At 42.1% G+C, this 15,324-nt stretch overlaps 1 protein-coding gene across 13 annotated transcripts in view; it reads left to right on the top strand.

Moving 5' to 3' along the window:
• Positions 1 to 15,324, top strand: part of LOC140481473 (disks large homolog 2-like) — a 956,164-nt gene that overhangs the window by 391,075 nt on the left and 549,765 nt on the right. For all 13 annotated transcript variants that reach the window (XM_072577706.1, XM_072577705.1, XM_072577704.1 and 10 more), the window contains one exon: positions 4,470 to 4,523. In XM_072577706.1, the coding sequence (XP_072433807.1) occupies positions 4,470 to 4,523 (54 nt within the window). The remainder of the gene's footprint in view (positions 1 to 4,469; positions 4,524 to 15,324) is intronic.

Below are 15,324 nucleotides of genomic sequence, written 5' to 3'. Positions count from 1 at the left end.
TTTGAAATTGGTGAGGCAAGTGAATCAACTCCAAGGGAGGAGACTGCTGCAAACACCAATCTCAGGGCTGTCAAGGGGAAAGGAAATTAGTCACAGGCCCATACAATGGTCCCCACACAGGCATCCATGACTTTCTATTTGCTGACCATGCTACAGCAGTTGCCATTGCTGGGCAATTCTTTAACAGCTACACCTTAGCATATAGAGGGAGCTGAACATTACAAATGTTGGATGTGGAAGGACAAAGGTATCACCATGACCTAATGCCATGTGTACACATTGTTCCTCCTGCTTCCAGATCTCGTAGTAGGCTCTCAGTACTGACCTCCATCATGGAGCCTCATGTGACTATGATCGGCTGCTGGATAGTCAGAAGATGCATCTAGCACCTAAAGAGATTCTCAAACATATGAAAGTTAACAGAAGGAGCATTTATGCATAAACTCAGTCATATACAAGCCTTTTTCTCCCATCACATCAAAGTGCCCTCAATAAATTTTCTTCCTTCCTTCCCACCATATCTTAGTATATTCCTTGATTTTGCAGTTGGAATGGGGGGAATTTGCTCAGCTGTTGAACCTGGAAGTTTGGTGGGGCAACCTTGCGGGTCTTGCATTCAGAAAGCAGCTCACCATCACCTTTTCGAGGGCAACTCGGGAACAGGCAAAAAATGCTGGCTTACAGTGAAGCCCACATGCCACAAATGAATTAGTCTTGAGATGGGAGTCTTGCTGAAGGCAAATTGATCTTCCTCATTTTGAATTTCCATGAATCTGAAGGGGGCATGTAGTGTAGGAGTGGAAAACCTGACCATCTTGGAAAATGTCCTGAGAGGAGATTTATGAGGTTCATGTGGTTCAACCTCTGGCCAGGTGTGTCCTGCACCACCACTCTCCTTGAGAGGAATGGGCACCTGGACTGTTGTCAAGGTTCCCTTATCTTGCCACCAATCTTCAGTCCTCGTGACCAATGTGTAAGGCAATGGAATGAAAATGTGTGTGAATCTCCAGCAGCCTCTGGAGATGTTGGATCTGATCCTTCATGGCAGCTATCAACCTTTCCACATGGAGGCAGACAAATGGTCACTTGATTCACTGCATTGCTGCAGCTTCTGGGCAGTGAGGACCATTGTGCCCACATACCTGTTTGCTAGTGCTGCTCTGCCCTGCACATTTGGATGAAGTTCTTGATTGCCTGCATCGCAAGGCCATCTCTACCTATGGATGAGGAGATACCTGGCCTTCAGCAGTCCTCTGAGTGCAAGTAGCTTAATCGTGTTTCTTCCTTGGCCAGCAGTGGAGCTATTGTAGTGAAATGCTCACTGGATCTTGTACCTGCACACTGTATCTTTACAGTTCCTCCGTGAAGTATCTGTATGTGTGTTGTTAAGTGATGCAGGATACATACTGTTGATAGTTTTTTCTGGTGCCTCTATACTTTTGTCCTCAGAGCTGAGCCTGAGGTTGTAGCTAGCCTAACAGAATCTGTAAGACAAAGAGAGAGAATGGGTAGAAATGGTGTGCAATGATTGAGTGTGACTGTGGAATCGTGAGAGTTGCTGTGGAATGGAGTGTGATAATTACTTGATGACAGAACACAAATGTTTTTGCATTCCCACAGGAGTGGTCCCAGTCTTCTCCTGTGAAGGCTAGAATTCTAACCAAACAGAGAATGAGATCATGGATGTCTAGATTTCCTCCATCTGTACAACTCTGTCTGCATTGTTGTACACTGTTTTATCCTATATTGAAAAAATGGGGGTCAATGTTCCAGACTGCAGTGGATGGCATGGCTGTTCAGGCTGATTTGAATGGAGCACGTGATGAGATGTACCAAGGGATGAAGGATATAGCACAGAGGATGTGCAGAGTTTGTAGTGTGGGAGGTTGGTGGGGTCGGATGGGAGAGAATGAGGGAAGGAAGGTGTTGTATACAACAGTGAGAATGGCAAAGCATGAGCCTTGGTGAGAGTTGGGTGCAATATTAGAAATCAAATGTGTATGAGATAGCAGAGAGAAGAGTGTGGCACTTGCTATGTTTGAGTGGAGGAAGTAATATACCTTCTTCCTACACTGTTGGCTGTTAACCCTCAATGTGGAGATGATACTGACCCAGGTGGCAACCTTGGTTCAGGCTGGCAGAGTCAGGTGGCCGGTCCTCCGGGAAGAGGACACCATTCCTCTGGATCACGCCATCTGCCAAGACTTCCAGGTCTCTGTTGGTGAACTGTGGTGCCATCTCCCCTTTCTCCAACATGTTCAGTCTCATTATCTTTGTATTAAATTGCAAGGTTTGTAGCTCAGGTTGAGATTTAGGGTGTAGGTTTGCTTGCTGAGCTGTAGGTTTGATATCCAGACGTTTCATTACCTGGCTAGGTAACATCATCAGTGGTGACCTCCAAGAGAGGAGAAGCTGTTGTCTCCTGCTTTCTATTTATATCTTTCTCCTGGATGGGGTTCCTGGGGTTTGTGGTGATGTCATTTCCTGTTCGTTTTCTGAGGGGTTGATAGATGACAGTAAGATCTATGTGTTTGTTTATGGCATTGTGGTTGGAGTGCCAGGCCTCTAGGAATTCTCTGGCATGTCTTTGCTTAGCCTGTCCCAGGATAGATGTGTTGTCCCAGTCGAAATGGTGGTTTATTTCATCCTTGTGTAGGCCTATGAGGGAGAGAGGGTCGTGTCTTTTTGTCGCTAGCTGGTGTTCGTGTATCCTGGTGGCTAGCTTTCTTCCTGTTTGTCCTACGTAGTGTTTGTGGCAGTCCTTGCATGGAATTTTGTAGATGACGTTGGTTTTGTCCATGGTTTGTACTGGGTCTTTTAAGTTTGTTAGTTTTTTTGTTTGAGAGTGTTGGCGGGATTGTGTGCCACTAGGATTCCGAGGGGTCTCAGTAGTCTGACTGTCATTTCTGAAACTTCTTTGATGTATGGTAAGGTGGTTAGGGTTTCTGGCTGTGTTTGGTCTGCTTGTCGTGGTTTGTTCTTGAGGAATCTGTTTTTTTGAGTATCCGTTCTTCTTGAATACGTCGTATAGGTGCTTCTCCTCTGTTTTTCAAAGTTCGTCTGTGCTGCAGTGTGTGGTGGCTCGTTGGAATAGTGTTCTGATACAGCTTCGTTTGTGTGTGTTGGGATGGTTGCTAGTGTAGTTGAGAATTTGGTCAGTGTTTGTCGGTTTTCTGTATATGAAGGTTTGTAATTCTCCATTATCCTTTCTTTCTACTGTGACGTCCAGGAATGCGAGTTTGTTGTCAGTTTCTTCCTCCTTGGTGAACTTGATGCCTGTGAGGGTGTTGTTGATGATATTAAATGTCTCTTCTATCTTGTTTCGTTTTGTGATGACAAAGGTGTCATCTACGTAGCGAACCCAGATTTTTGGTTTGATGGTTGATAGGGCTGTTTGTTCTAGCCTTTGCATTACCACTTCTGCTATGAATCCTGATAGCGGAGATCCCATGGGTGTGTTGTTGGTTTGTTTGTAGACTATGTTGTTGAAAGTGAAGTGGGTGGTGAAGCACAGGTCCACCAGCTTCATGATGTTTTCGTTGGTAATGTGATTGATGGTGGTTGGGGTGTGTGTGATGGTCTCTTCTAAAAGTGTGGTGAGTGTTTTCTTTGCCAGGTCGATGTCGATGGAGGTGAACACTGCTGTTACATCGAATGAGATCATTGCTTTGTCTTCCTCTATTTTGCTGTTTTTGTTGATTTTTAGGAATTCCTGGGTGGAGTGGATGGAGTGTTGTGACTCTTCTACTAGGTACTTCAGTCTTGCGTGTAGTTCTTTGGCCAGTCTATAAGTTGGTGTTCCAGGTAGTGAGACTATAGGTCTGAGAGGGGCTCCTGGTTTATGGATTTTTGGTAGTCTGTAGAATTGTGGGATGTTGGTCCCATTGGGTTTCATTTTCTGGAATTCTGTCTTGTTTAATTGTCCGGAATTGTGTAATTTTCTTAGGATTGTATTAAATAATTGTCATATTCATGCTAAGTAATTATGTTTGAACTCATTATCACCAAACACGGTGGCGTGGTCATAAGTTCATAATTTTTTCATTGTTGCTAAAAGGAGTACAACAAGTAATTAACATTCCTGCTAAATGCTATCAAATCATTGCATAAGTGTATGAAAGCAATTTATTATAAAAATACAGGAAGAGTGATAACATATTTCCATTATGTTTCCTGAATATTATGACGAAAATGTGATATTTGGTGCAGACATTTGACATATAATAATAGTTTTCCAATGTACAATGCTCAGCACTTTTTAAGTTGATAACTGGGTTTAATGTATTTTTAAAAAATAACTTTACACTTGTTACAACTGATTTATTATGAAGTTCACTGATTTAAGCATTAAATGCAGAACTATCTGAATATTTATTGCATAACAATGTGACAGTTTATGAAATTGTCTTTGTGGTTTGCTGGTGATAATTTTTGCAAATGGACCTGACTACATTTTTATTTACACACAGGCGAGCCCTGCCCCCATGATTGTAAACACAGAAACACTGGAGACAGTCCCATATGTAAGTATATCTCTTCAGGTATTGCATGATGCAGTATTGCTTTTCATAAAACAAACAATATTTTTTCCTCAGCTATTTCTTAGAATGCTCATGGTTTTGGAATTTATTGCTAAAGAAATTGTTTATAAAAGTAGAGAAGTATTATTGCAACTTGACAAGATATTGATGAGACAGCATATGGAGCTCTGCATATATTTTTGTTCCAGTTACTTGAGGAAGGATGTAATTGCTTTGGAGGTTGTTCAGAGAAGGTTCACTAGATTAATTAAAGAAAGGCTTTTTAATGAGGAGAGATTGAACAGTTTAGGCCTATACTCACTAGAGTTTAGAAGAATGAATCTAGTTAAGGTGTATAATGTCCTAAAGGGCTAACAAAGTAGATGTAGAGCAGATTCTTCCTCTTGTGTGGTAACCTAGAATGAAACGTCATAATTTTAGGCTGAGGGGTAGCAGATTCAAAAGAAATGAGGAAAAGTTACTTTTCACAAAGGATTTTGAATCTGTGGAATTCACTACCCCAGAGCATTAAATGGTGAAGCAGGCTTGAGGGGCTGAATTGCTTACTCCTGCTTCTAGTTCTTACGTCCTTATAACTTTTTATTTTCAAGATAAGCATTGCTGGGGATACCATAAAAAAAATCCATCACTGCATCCTAGTTTGTTTTAAAGCTACAATTTTTTTAGTGTAGTGCGATGTGGAAAATAGAGCATATGCAAACTTGTATGCAAATGTAAAATTGGATTGGAATGTTTTCATAGAGTCATACAGCATGGATACAAACCCTTTGGCCCAATCAGTCCATGCCAACCATAATTTCAGACTAAACTAGTCCCACCTGCTTGTGTTTGGCCCATACCCCTCCAAACATTTATTTATGAACTTACCTTAGTGCCTTTTGAACGTTGCAACTTCACCCACATCCCACCACTTCCTCTGGAAGCTCATTCCACACACAAACCATCCTCTGTAAAAAAAAAAATGCCCTTCAAGTCTTTTTTAAAATCTTTCTCCTTTCACTTTAAAAATATGCCCCCTCATATTGAAGTCCCTCACCCTAGGAAAAAGACTCCTTCTTAATTCTATTTTCCATTTCGGGATTGCAAGTCTATACCTTTGAGCCAGGGTTCACTTTAAACTCTGAAGGTCTCAGTTTCTCTCTTGACCATCTGCATAAGCTTCAGGTTAACCCAAAGTTCTAATATCTTTAGCAGTGATGAAAATGACTATAACAAGCACTCTTATCTGGAGCTATAACATTTTATGAGAATGCTAAAGATTGCTGGATATAACAGTTAAAAAATATTATGCAGTGTCTGTTCTTTGAAAAGTTAAACATTCAGGATCAGTTTTGTGCACCTGTAATGAAAGAGGTTAAATTACGTGCAGTTGACGTGCAGTTGAAGAGGTAGGTTTAAAAAGGATTTACAGCAGTGGAGAGGGAAGGACCAATGTGGAGGGGTTTGGCAAGCAATTTTCAGTTTGTGCTCTTGGGTAGGGCAATTAATAGATAGTGTTTTGGGAATGAAAATGTTAGGAGATCAGAGTGAAAAGTGCAGTGGATATGAATAGAGATGTAGGAATTTTCTGAAACAATGGGGAGCAGGTTAGTATGTACACTAGGAATTATATCCCCAGAGGTGATTCTGGTTGGGGATTTGTAAATGGGTTTAGTAATACTTTTTTTTATTCTTCCTGTCAAAGTGAACAACTTTGTGTATTCCCACATTATATTCCATCTGCCAGATTTTTGTACAATCACTTGACCTATCTGTACCTGCTTGCATCTTCTTTATGTCTTCTTCATAATCTACTTCCCGACCCAACTTAGTGTCATTTACGAATTTAGCTACCATGTCTTCACTGCCCACATCTACATCATTGATATAAACTGTCAAAAGCTGTTGCTGCAGCACGGACCCTTGTGGGACTTCACTTATCACATCCTGCCAATTAGAAAAAAAAACATTAATGTATGCACTGTTTTCTGCCAGCCAGCCAACCTTCTATCTGGGCTGAATACAATCTTCCAGCCTGAGCCTCCTGAGGCACTGGTGCTCAGACAAGTCGAGAAAGCTTTCTGTTAATGGTATGCTAATTGTATTACCAAGGTTAAAAATATGCCGGTGAAGGGCATTGTTCAGGTAGCCACTGATCTATTGCCTGCAGCCATGCTTTTGGAATAATTTTCCTTGACCTTTATTCCATTCCCTTGCCCTTGGAGCAGCAGGAGGCGAGGTGTTGATCCCTTTGCATCTGCTAGTGCTGTTGTCTTTGGTTTTCATTTGTACCTGGAACATCAGAAGGCAGCTGATTATGAGGGGCATAGCTAGAGTGGATAGGAAGGTACTTTTTCCATTAGTGGAAATGTTAATAACTATGGGGCACAGCTTTAAGGTAAGATATAGAAGGCTAAAGTGAGAGTTAAGAAGATATTTTTCAGTCAGAAGTTTAGTGAAAGTCTGGAACTCTCTGCCTGAAAGATTGATTGAGTTAATAAATCTTCCAGCATTTAAACAGTATTTAGATATTTACTTGCATTACTGTAGGCTATAGGCGAAAAGCTGAAAAATGGGATTAGTGTAGTCAGATCTCTGTTGACTAGTTCAGACATGATAGGCCAAATGTCCTCCCTGTTTGTAGAAATAATCTATGCGTCAATGCTAACATGATAGAATTGGGATAAATTGAATTCACTCTGTTTTCAGCAAAGACAATAAATGTAAAACATTGAATTAAAAGTGCTTTTTGGTTCTGTGCCTTTCCTGATTAGATTTACTTTTACCAATTGCAACCAGTTTTCAGGGGAATGCACATTGGACTCCATTCACTGTCTTGATAAAATCTAATTTGGAGGTGCCGATGTTGGACTGGAGTAGACAAAGTTTAAAAAATCACACGGGGACTCGGCAAGATGGCAGCAATTCTGTAGAACTGCTGTGGACAGCTCTGCCTAAAAACCAAGGCATACTGGTGTTTTTGCCATCGCTAACCAACTTATGTGGTGGAATTATTAGCTTAAAACCTTACTGATCACATATTTGTTAATATTTGGGAGTGGGAAGGATGCCAAAGGGAAAAGGAACAAGCAAACAGCAGCACTTGCAGCACTTACCACACCAGAGACTGCAGCAGCAGCAGTCTCTCCTGACTGCCCCAGGCACCTGACAGACTCACAGGAATTGACTGCGGCGATGGAGAGACTGACCTTGAAAGTTGGGGCTGCGATTGAGGAGATCGTTGGGGAGATTCATGCCCAGGTTGAACCTATCGCATCCATGCTGCAGAAGCATGAGCAGGTGAGCCAGGGCCTCGGGAAGAGGCTGGAGGAGGTGGAGGGTCGAACTAAGGCCTTGGAAGCTGCGATGAAGTCCTCATCCAGTCGAATCCAGGTGCTGGAGCGAGAGGTGCAGGCCTTGCGAAACCATATCGACAACCTCTGAATTGTCGGGCTCCCTGAAGGTGAGGAAGGTGAGCAGCCAGTCAGCTTCTTTGAAAGCTGGCTACCGAAGTCTCTGGGCCTTCACATTGAGTCCAGCAGGCTACAGATTGAAAGGGCATATCAGGTTACAGTGCACAGGTCAGGCCCAGTGCAGCGCCCCCACTCGGTCCTAGTACACTTCCATTCATATAAGGACAAGCAAAAAGTCATAGAAGCTTCCAGATCCCTGGGAAAAGATCTGCAGGCACTGCTGTACAAGGGGTCAAAAATCATGTTTTACCAGGACTACTCTGGAGCTGTAATTTGAAAGAGGAAGTCCTTCGATGAAGTTAAAAAGAGGCTGAGGAACCTGGGCATCCAGTACTCCACGACATACCCCACAGTGCTCCGTTTCAGCCACAAGGACTCAGTTTATACATTTGACTCAGCAGATAAAGCTAAAAACTTTGTAGACACTTTAAGATAGATGGATTGGCCTGAAGAATACGGTTAATGTTTGTTCTCTTTTCTATCTTTCCCCATGTTTTCCCTTCCTTTTTTTAAAAATTCCTTTCTTTCTCCCTAATAATTTCCTTTTTGGAAAGGGGGGAAAAGACCTTGGAATAAGTTGTTCCTTTTTTTTAGAAACTGGATTTTCTGATGGGAAATTTTGTGGATGCTCTTTGTTGTCTCTCCCCTTTTTTTTTGTTTGTTCTGTTTCTCTTTTAGTCACAAGTAGGGGTGACATGAAGCCAGGGATGGGTGGAGTGCTCATCCTGACTTGGTATTTTTTCTGTTGATTTAAAGATCATCTTGTTTTTTTTCTGGCCTAAGGCTGGGGCACAGTCCGGGTTTGAAGAAGCTGTGAAGGAGGGGATGGGGAGGGTGAGTGCCCCCTATGGGCAGGGGGAAGAGTCTTCCATTCAAGGTTTTATAGTTTTTTTTTGTAGTTTTTTTGGTAGTAATAGTTGTTTATAGTTATGATAGAGTTGTTTTTGTATATATAGTTTTTCAATTCTATGAGTCTTATGCTCGGTGCTTTGTAAGCAGGGTTCTCCCTCCCAGGGGTTCAAGGGTCGCTGAAAGGGGATATGGCTAAGTGTCTTATTAAATGATGCACCTGGAACATTAAGGGAAGTCATTCGCCTATTAAAAGGAAAAATGTGCTTTCTCGCCTTAAGAGGGAAAGAGTTGATATTGCTTTGTTGCAGGAATCCCATCCTGATGATGGGGAACTCCTGAAATTACAACAGGGGTGTTATGACCGGGTATTCTTTTCATCTTTTACTACTAAAAGTAGGTGAGTGGCGGTACTTATCCGGAAAAATCTTCCATTCACATTATTAGAGCAGGTGAAAGATGAGCAGGGATTGTTTGTGTTACTTAAAGCCCTGATACATGGGGAAGAATATGGCATTTTAAATGTCTACTGTCCTCTGGTGCGTCCTCTCAAATTTTTGATTAGGGCTTTCTCTAAGTTGAGTGCTTTTGGAACACGGCACATTATTATAGGGGGGGGATTTTAATTGCCTTTTAGATCTGACAGTGGACAGGATGCCTTGGGGGCCCCCAACTATTTTTTCACAGGCCAAGCAGGTGCTTGACTTACGCGAGGAGTTGGGGCCGGTGGATATTTGGAGATGTCTTCACCCTACTGGCAGGGATTTAACGTTTTTTTCAAACCCACATAAATGTCACACGAGGATTGATCTCTTTCTGGCTCCCTTGGCCCTTCTCAATTCAATTATGGGATGTAAAATTGGGAATATAGCTATCTCTGATCATGCAGCAGTGTATTTGGAAGTTAAGGCCAAGAGTGAGGGGCTAGGTTTGCGGCACTGGCGTTTGGACCCTTTTCTCCTTAAAGATTCCAAATTTGTGGGATACCTTTTGAAGGAGTTTCAGGAATTCTTGACTATCAACTCAGGCAAGGCTAGTAGTCCATCTATGCTATGGGAGACCACTACGGCCTTTGCTAGGGGATTAGCTATTTCCTATTCGGCAAGGAGGAGCAGCAGCATCTACTTGAGACACGGTTAAAAGCCGCCGAGGCGGCACATTTTGCGCGGCCTTCGGTGACTAAGCTACAGCAGATCACGGCCCTCAGGGCTGCCTTGAATTCAATACTGACACAAAACACAAAGAAAGAACTTGCTTTTGCTAGACAAAGGCTGTCCGAAAGGGGGATAGGCCAGGGAAGTATTTAGTGTACCTAACTAGGAAAAAGTGTGCTCCCCAATCCAGTACTGCCATCAGAGACAGCGCCGGGGTCCTTACATACAATGCTAAAAAGATTAATGAGGCTTTTCAGAGCTTTTAACTCTGAATTGTATCAGTCTGAAGATTGCGAGGACAGGAGGGCTAAAATGGAGACCTTTTTTAAGAAACTGGACCTCCCAGGGGTAACCTTGGAAGAGGCCTTTCTCCTCAATGCCCCCTTGACAGTTCAGGAAATACAGGAGGCAGCTAGGCAACTTCACAGTGGGAAAGCGCCTGGCCCTGATGGTCTTCTGGATGAGTTTTATAAGGAGTTTATAGAAATTCTGTCAGGGCCGATGTTGGAGATGTATAATCACTCCTATATGCATGAATGCCTACCACCATCTTTGAGAGAAGCTAATATTTCCTTAATTCTTAAGAAGGGGAAGGTTCCTGAGGATTGTTCCTCATACAGGTCCATCTCACTATTAAATTCAGATTTCAAGATTCTGTCCAAGATCCTGGCGCTGAGATTGGAAAGGGTGTTGCCCCATATTATTAAAGAGGACCAGACAGGCTTTATAAGGGGCCATAGGTCCTCTAATAATATTAGAAGGTTGCTGAATATGGTCCAAGTTTTTCAGCAATGATCGATTCAGGGGTTGGTGATTTCCTTAGATGCAGAGAAAGCATTTGACCGGGTGGAATGGCTGTATTTTTTTTATGTCGTAGAACAGTTTGGGTTGGGTGGGGTCTTTGCCAGGTGGGTAGAGGTTTTATATCACCACCCTCTGGCCACGGTCATCACCAATAGGGTGAAGTCTGAGAATTTTAGGATTGGTAGAGGTAGTCGGCAAGGCTGCCCCCTCCCACCGTTGTTGTTTACTTGGTGATAGAGCCGCTGGCAGAAGCCAATAGTCAGAACGTCCACACAACTGCTCTGGAAGTCGGATCGAGGGCACACAAGATTACACTGTATGCGGATGATGTCCCCCTGTTTTTGTCGAACAGGGTGACCTCCATACCCCGTTTATACAATGTATTAATTCATTTGAGGCTATTTCAGGATATAAGATTAACTTTGCAAAATCGGAGGCTATGCCTTTGGGGAACCTTAAGGATGTGCCAGAAGTTGAAGGTGGCCCTAAGTTCCCTTTTAAGTGGTCACGGGCAGGGTTCCGATACTAGGCATTTTTATTACCCCCAAGTTTAATCTGTTATTTCGGACTAACATTGCTCACTTGCTCGACAATATTAGGCAAGATCTCCAGAGTTGGGAGGCTCTTCCAATTTCATGGCTGGGCTGAATATCTCTCATTAAGATGAATGTTCTTCCTCATTTGCTTTATGCCATGCATATGCTCCCTATAATGTTTCCCAGGTCAACACTGCGGAAGCTTATGGGGTGGTTTGGTCCCTTTGTCTGGCATCATGGGCAGCCCCTCATCAAACTTACTAAATTGCAGTTGCCTCAAGGAGGGGGAGGAGTTGATTTCCCAGACATCAGGAGGAATCAATTGAGTACCCTGCTGTCCTTTGTCTGTGATTGGGTAAGTAATGATCCAAACTCAATATGGCTGGATATCGAGGCCTCTCGGGCAAAGTGCCCTCTTATTAACCTGTTGTTCATGGATAAGATGAGGACAGTTATGGATCATTGCTGGAACCCCATTGTCATTAGTACAGTCAAGGCATGGAGGGCGATGCGTCAGAGTGAGGGTTGTTTATCCAAGACTTCGCCACTTACACCTATAGTTGGCATGCCAGGGTTCCAACCAGGCATGATGGACTCTGGGTTCAAACTATGGGCAGCGAGAGGAGTTTCTAGTTTGGGAGATTTGTTTGAGGGGGAGGTTTTATCTTTTGAGCAACTGAGCTGCAAATACGGGTTGCCCAGCAGAGATCTTTTCCGTTTTTTCAGGTTAGGGATTTCATCCAGAAGAAGACTACATTTCTCACTAAGCCCTATAAGCCTGATATAGAGAGGTTGTTAATACGTTCCACAAGCACTCTTTCGGTTAGTGCCCTCTATCGCCTACTGGGTGGCAGGGCCTGGCAGAACAGTAACCGGTTATGAGAGATCTGGGAGCAAGAGCTGGGAGTGGAGATCTCTTCTGAAACATGGGAGAATACTAGAAAGATCTCAATCTGTAATAGGACATGCGCTACGCAGTTAAAAGTTCTGCACAGGGCTCATCTGGCACCAGACCATCTGGCGAAGTTCAGAAAAGATGCATCTTCAGTAAAATAAGTGTAAGTACTCTTACTCATTGCTTCTGGACATGCCACAGGCTCCGTTCTTATTGGAGCGCTGTGGCGGGAGAGATAGGGAGGGTATTGAGGACTGAAGTCTCAAAGTAGACCTGATATCTCTCCTCTTAGGTCTACCAAATTTACTATCTTTAGATGGGCATGGGAAGTAACTATTTAATACTCTTGCATACTGTGCACAGAAGAATATTCTGATGAATTGGGTGTCTGAGAACCTGCCAGGCTTGCTGGGATGGCAGAAATTAATTATGGAGCACATTCCCTTGGACTTTTTTACAAACATGGTGCACCACACAACTGGCAATTTTTATAAGAAATGGCAGTCCTACTTGAGTTATTTGGATATAGATTTGTCAGTTATCTTAACTAGGGCATTTGTTTAACCAGGATGATTAGATTTGCCAAGCCCTGAACCCTGGAGGGGGCCTCCTGAGTTAATACGGGTATATATACAATGCTCCCATTTCTTTGTTTGGGAGCTTTGCGCTGAGCATAGCTGTTCTGTATTTTATGTTTTTTTTTACTTTTTTTTGGTATTGCTTTGCACAATGTTAGGATTTGATTTGTATTATAGGGTAGGTGAGTAATTAGTAGAAAGTAATTTGTGGGTTTTTTTCTTTTTATTATACTGATATTTGTTATTGATTGTTTTTTTCAATAATTTTATATGTTTGTAAAGTTAAAAAATTTGCTAATAAATATATTTACAAAAAAAAATCTGACAATACCAGTTTGGACTATTACCTGGTGTTGTGAGATTTTAACCGAGGCTGATGTGAGACAATACAATATTGTTCAAATACAGCACAAGTTCTGAGGACTTCTTTATTTGAACTGAGAAACATTGCTAAAGCAGCATAGAACCTTGATTTAGTGTACAGTTGCAATTGAGTTGGGAGAATTTGATGAAGGGCTGAAGAATTAAAAATAAAAAATATAAAAAATAAGTGGTTTACAGCATTGGAACATGAATACATGATAGATGCAAGCTTTTCAATTGTTGAAATGCTCTCAGTTATGGGAAGAAAGAAATACTCTACCAATGTAGAACTGGTTTAGACATTGAACGAACAAGACTGAAGCATACAGTGTCTTCAATCCTTTTTCGTGGTATACTTCAGTTAACAGCAAGTTATTTTCCTCTCAGTTATGGAATTAAGGTCAAGGCTCTGATCTCAGATTTTCTGTGCTGTTTGAATAGAACACTCTTGAGGATAAGGCCAATCTTTAGTTTTAAGAAAGAAATAGGACATGTATTCTTTTGACTATTCTGTGACTACAATAATAATTTTTCAGCATTTTATCTCTATATATGGTAAATTGTAGCATCAGTGTTGGTGCTAAATTTTCTCATGGAATGAGGAATTTGGTATGAAAAGTTAGAGGCTGAAGTTAGCATTGGATGGGAGATGAGGGAACTTTGATATATTAACTTTGAGCTAAAGTGGATCCACTGAAGACATTAGCTGAGAGGGAGTCAGAGTAAACAATTTCTGGCGCTAAAGAGGGAAGGCTGACAGAAAGGAATCAACAGTGCATTGGACCATGGGAATAGTGCATTCCAGTGGATGATCCTTATGTGAGGAGAAAGAGAATAACAAGAACAGTTGACCAGGGAGACCTCTAGCCAGTCACTTGTGGGGCATGAAGAAGCTTAGAAGGGCAAAAGGCCTCAGAAATAACTGTGATCAGGACCACCGAAGCAGAAGAAATGATCTTGCAGAAAAGGTGAATAGGCAGTTCTCAAATTATCTGTCGATGTCTGAGCAACAGTGTTTGGTTGTCTGAGTCTCCCCATGGAGGCAGTTACATTTATTTGTAAATGCTTCTGAGATATGTGAGTGGATATCTGATTTCTGCAACTTCGAAAATCATTGCAGCCGAAAAATCAGCGGAAAATGTACACCATTTCTCAATCAGCAACCATTGTTGCATCAGACTTGTCATAGAAGCAGTTTAAGAGAGTAGCCAACTATATCAAGCTCAACACTGATGAGGACAGGCATACAGAGAGCAAGAAGATTTGGATAAGGTGCTGGATTTCTTCAAAATGCAAGTGATAACAATGTGATGAGAAAAGTTTTCTCTAAGTGGGTTTTTAATGTGGAATTCTCTTTCCCCAGAAAGTAATGGAGGCTATATCACTGAGTTTATTCAAGGCTGAATTAGATACATTTTTGACAAAGGACTTGAGGATCATAGGCAAGTGGTGGTGAAATCAGATATAGGAACAGGACCAGACCTTTCAACCTGGGGTAGCACGGTGGCTCAGTGGCTAGCACTGCTGCCTCACAGGGCCAGGGACCTGGGTTAAATTGCCGCCTCAGGTGTTGAAGTTTGCATATTCTCCCAATGTCTGCGTGGGTTTCCTCCCACAATCCAAGATGTGCAAGTTAAGTCAATTGGCCATACTAAATTGTCCATACTGTTAGGTGCATTAGTCAGGGGTAAATATAGGGTAGGGAAATGGTTCTGGGTGGGTTACTCTTCGGAGGGTCAGTGTGGATTTGTTGGGCTGAAGGGCTTGTTTCCATAGTGTATGGTATATAATGTAAACCTGTTGAACTTGCTATGTCATTTAATGCAATCGTGGCTAATCTCATTCTTAACTTATGTGTAGGAGTTGGGAATCATGTTGAGGTCATACAGGACATTGGTGAGGCCTCTTCTGGAATGCTGTGTCTTGTTCTGGTCGCCCAGTTATAGAAAGGATATTATTAGGCTGGAGAGGGTTCAGAAGAGATTAATCAGAATGTTGTCAGGTATGAAAGATTTGAATTATAAAGAAAGGCTGGATAGGCTGGGACTTTTTTCACTGGAGTGTAGGAGGTTGACAGCTGACCTTATACAAATTTATGAAATAATTAGGGGTATAGATAGTGTTAATGGTGTTTGTCTTTTCCCTAGGGTGG

Source organism: Chiloscyllium punctatum, chromosome 9, assembly GCF_047496795.1.
Source record: "Chiloscyllium punctatum isolate Juve2018m chromosome 9, sChiPun1.3, whole genome shotgun sequence".
Taxonomy (NCBI): Eukaryota; Metazoa; Chordata; class Chondrichthyes; order Orectolobiformes; family Hemiscylliidae; genus Chiloscyllium; species Chiloscyllium punctatum.
Note: the sequence above shows the minus strand (reverse complement) of the source record. Positions and strands in the feature narration are given on the sequence as shown.